Source organism: Hakea prostrata, chromosome 5, assembly GCF_041222555.1.
Source record: "Hakea prostrata isolate BN-2017 chromosome 5, UWA_Hpros_2, whole genome shotgun sequence".
NCBI classification, from domain to species: domain Eukaryota; kingdom Viridiplantae; phylum Streptophyta; class Magnoliopsida; order Proteales; family Proteaceae; genus Hakea; species Hakea prostrata.
The window spans coordinates 36,585,180-36,589,622 of NC_142604.1; the positions used below are offsets into that span (position 1 = coordinate 36,585,180).

At 40.7% G+C, this 4,443-nt stretch overlaps 1 protein-coding gene across 1 annotated transcript; it reads right to left on the reverse strand.

Moving 5' to 3' along the window:
• Positions 1-2,470: 2,470 nt before the first annotated feature.
• Positions 2,471-3,019, reverse strand: LOC149015890 (uncharacterized). The gene has a single exon (XM_089156625.1). It carries the CDS (start codon positions 3,017-3,019, stop codon positions 2,471-2,473), a length of 549 nt encoding a protein of 182 aa, XP_089012751.1.
• Positions 3,020-4,443: the final 1,424 nt, after the last annotated feature.

Consider the following 4,443-nt stretch of genomic DNA (forward strand, 5'->3'; position numbering starts at 1 on the left):
CTTAAGAGAGTATAATTTCTCTTTCTTTTCTGATGATTCTAATTCCCAGAATTACATCAGCAGTGCCCAAATCTTTGGTGTCAAATAAAGACAATAGCAGTTTCTTAGTTTGATAAAATATTTCTAGGGTTGTTCCCATGATCAACATGTCATCTACATAAAGTAGAATAAAAACACCCTTCCCTTGATGAAACTTACTATATAAGCACCTTTCAGAATCATTGACACTAAAACCCTTCGAAATAAGAGCAGTATCAAATTTCTCATGCCACTACTTGGGTGCTTGCTTCAACTCATATGATGACTTGACTAATTTACAAACCTTATTACGTTGACCAAGAGAAACATAACCTTCTGGTTGTCTTATGTAGATCTCTTCCTCCAATTCCCCATTTAGAAATGTTGTTTTTACATCCATTTGTTGTATCACCAAATTGTAGATAGATGCAATCGCCATGAGAACTCTCACAGTGGTTATTCTTGCTACAGGTGCAAAGGTGTCAAAGTAATCTATGTCTTTCTTTTGCCTAAAACCTTTGACTACAAGTCTGGCTTTAAACTTATCTAAGGAACCATCAGGTTTCAATTTCTTTCGAAATAACCACTTGGTTTCTAACACCTTTGAACCTTGAGGAAGATTTACCAATTCCCAAGTGTGGTTAGCTATAATGGAATCTAGTTCACTCTTTATAGCTTCCTTCCAAAAGACAGCATCCGGAGAAGTAATTGCTTCACTATATGTGAGAAGGTCATTGTCTATAAGATGGACTATCCACTCATTAGATGAAAATTTAGCTTTCCTTTGTCTTTTGCTTCTCCGTATAGGATTCTCATTTTCACTTGGAGTCAATATTGTCTCATTTCCACTGTCTTGTGTCAATTCTTGAGATAAATCAGCGGGTGTAGCCAAATCATTTCCATGATTCATACTACTACTTCTAGACTCACTATCAAGTCTATTTAATTTAAAAGAAAATATTCTTTCAAAGAATTCAGCATCCCTTGTCTCAATTATTGAATTTTCCTCACAAATTTTCTTCAATGGTTCTTATAACCATGCAACGGTATGCAAAACTATGTACTGCATATCCTAAAAACACACAGTCAATGGTTTGGGACCAACTTTTCGCTTCTTAGGTTATGGAATGGCCACTTTGACCAAACAACCCCATGTTCTCAAGTGTTTCACACTTGATTTCCTTAAATACCAATTTTCATATGGTATCATTCTAGTCTTCCTGCGGGGAATTCTGTTTAAAACATAACACAAAGTTAATATTGCATCCCCCCACAAGTCAAGTGGTAAGCCAATACTGATTGACATTGCATTCATCATCTCTTTTAATAAATGATTTTTCCTTTCTGCTATCCCATTAGATTAGAACTTGTTGGTTGGGTGCTCTTGCCCGTGAACAAAGATTGCTTGGGGGCTCTTGCCCATGAACAAAGATTGTAAGGGTTTGACTCTCTACCCATCGTATTGAAAGAGATTTATTAGCGGAATACTCTTTTGAGGCTAAGAGAGGAGTGGACGCAGACTTGTAAAGTCGAACCACTATAAATTCTTGTGTTGTGATTGCTTGTCTTTATTGAATTTCATTTAAATTGTCAATTGACCTTGAAATTGCAATCAAACTGAGAATTTGGTATAATCCACGAGGTACAACCTAATCACCCCCCCCCCTAGGTTGCACCAACACGAACCTATAAATTATAGATTCCAGAATGAACTTCTCCACCTTCTTCTCAGTAATTGTCGCTAGAGCGCTTGCCTCTACCCACTTTGTGAAATAATCGATTGCCACAATAAGATATTCCCGTCCGCCAAATGCCTTGGTGTATTTACCCATAATGTCAAGTCCCCACATTGCGAATGGGATGGGATCAAGAATTCACGTTAGGGTTTCTACGGGCCTTTTTGACACTATTATATGAATTTGACAATTGTTGTAGGCACGGACATACTCCATTGTAGCTTCTTGGTTCTTTGGCCAGTATAGTCCAAGCCTGAGGATTTTGTGAGCCAGGGCCCGACCACCCATGTGTGCACCACAAATCCCTTCGTGAGCTTCCACCAAAGCGATTCACGATCCTTCTGGGCCTAGGCATTGAGGAGTGGTCCAGCATAAGACCTTCGGTACAACCTTCTATTCTGCATAATGAATCTTGACGCTTGTACCCTAACCATCCGGACCTCCTTCATGTCCTTTGGCAATTTGTCATTCTGAAGGTACTCTACAATTGGGTCCATCCAACAGCGCTCGGCTTTGATATAGGATATCTCCTTTTCCTGATTACTCGGGAGTGCTAACTCCTCTACATAAACTGAGGGCTTGAGCGTCTTTTCCTTGACGTTAGCCAATCTTGAGAGTTCGTCTACCATTGTATTCTCCTTCCTCGGGATCTGGCACACCTTCAGATCTTTGAATTCTTTTTGTAATCCCCTTACGATTTCTTGATATTTTGGTAATCAGGGCTCCTTGACGCCATACTCTCCTTGCACCTGATTAACAATTAGCTGCGAATCACTGAAGATAGTGACATGAGCTATTGCCAGGGCCTTAGTCAATCGGAGTCCGGCTATCAAAGCTTCGTACTCAGCATCGTTGTTACTTGCTTCAAAGGCGAATCTTAACCTATATCGAATGATAAAACCCATTGGACTCTTGAGTAGAACACCCGCTCCAGCTCCATGCTTGTTGCTTGAACCATCAACATATACCTCCCACATGATCGGAATACTTGGTTCGGTTTCTTCTTCCATTGGAGTCGTGGTTTCCACGACAAAATTTGCTAGCGCTTGAGCTTTGATTGTCGTACGAGACTTGAAATTCACTTGGAATTCACTGAGCTCAACCGACCATGCCACCATTCTTCTAGACAAATCAGGCTTATGAAGGACGTTTTTCAAAGGAAAAGTAGTTAATACCTCTATCGGGTGTGCCTGGAAGTATGGTCTTAGTTTTATGGCTGCCATCATAAGGGCCAAAGTCTGCTTCTTGATCTGGGAGTACCGCATTTCTGCATCAAGGAGTACATGGCTAACATAATATATTGGCCACTACTTTCTTTCCTTCTCCCAAATGAGAACTGTGCTAACGGCTGAAAGTGATGTGGCCAAATAAACTTGCAAAGTTTCTCCTTTCTCTAGTCGGGACAATAGAGGTGGCTTGCCAAGAGTTTCTTTCAAGTTCTTGAATGCCTTTTGGCATTCGTCAGTCCATCGGGCCTCTTTGCTCCCCCTTTAGATCCTTCAAAGTTTTGAAGAAAGGGAGACACTTCTCTCCCTATTGCAAAATAAAGTAGTTCAGCACAACTACTCTCCCTATCAAGCATTGCACGTCCCGAACGGTCTTTGGCGGTTCCATGTTAATCAAAGCTTGTATTTTAGTTGGATTAGCCTCTATACCTCTTTGAGATACCATGAAACCCAAGAACTTTCCCGAGGATATGCCAAATGCGCACTTCTCCTGGTTCATTTTCATTTGGTATTTTTGTAGCACCGAAAATACCTTTGCAAGATCAGTAATGTGCCCCGAATGCGCCACGCACTTGACAAACATATCGTCCACGTAAGCCTCCATATTCTTCCCAATCAAATCTTTGAAAATCTTGTTCACTAGCCTCTGATAGGTTGCTCCAGCGTTCTTTAAGCCGAATGGCATGACTTTGTAATAGAAACTTTCACGATCGGTCAATGAACTTTTCATCTTCCTGATTCATGAGAATCTGGTTGTATCCTGAATATGCATCCATGAAACTCAGAGTCTCATATCCTGCGGTAGCGTCTATCAAAAGATCTATCTAAGGCAATGGATAGTAGTCTTTTGGACAAATTTGTTGAGGTCTGTGTAGTCAGTACACATTCTCCATTTTCCATTGGCTTTTTTGACCATTACCACATTGGCCAACCAGGTCGGGCATTCAATAGGCTCAATGAACCCTGAATTCTTCAACTTCTCAACTTCGCTTCTGATAGCTTCATGCTTTTCTATTGAAAAGTTTCTTCTCCTCTGGATCACTGGTTTGTCCTTCGGATCTATCCATAGCTTATGCTCTACTACTTGTCGATCTATTCCTGGCATGTCTTCAGCAAACCATGCGAATACATCTCTATTTTCCAGAAGGAAAATCTTCAATTCTGACTTGAACTCCTCCAGTTGCTCGGATCCAATATGAGTTGTTCTTTTTTCATCATCAGGATCCAGCTGGATTCATTCTAATTTCTCTACTAGTTCAGGTCTTTGCATCTCTTCCTCATCCCGATTGTCACGTATCTCAATCGGTAATGCCGTAGCCTTCTTCGGGCCTTCTTTGTCCATCAAATAAGCTACATAACATTGTCGGGAGATTCTCTGATCGGAAGACACTTGACCAATTCCCTTATCAGTTGGGAACTTGATCTTCATGTGCTTCGTTGAGACCACTGCACATAGCTTTGTC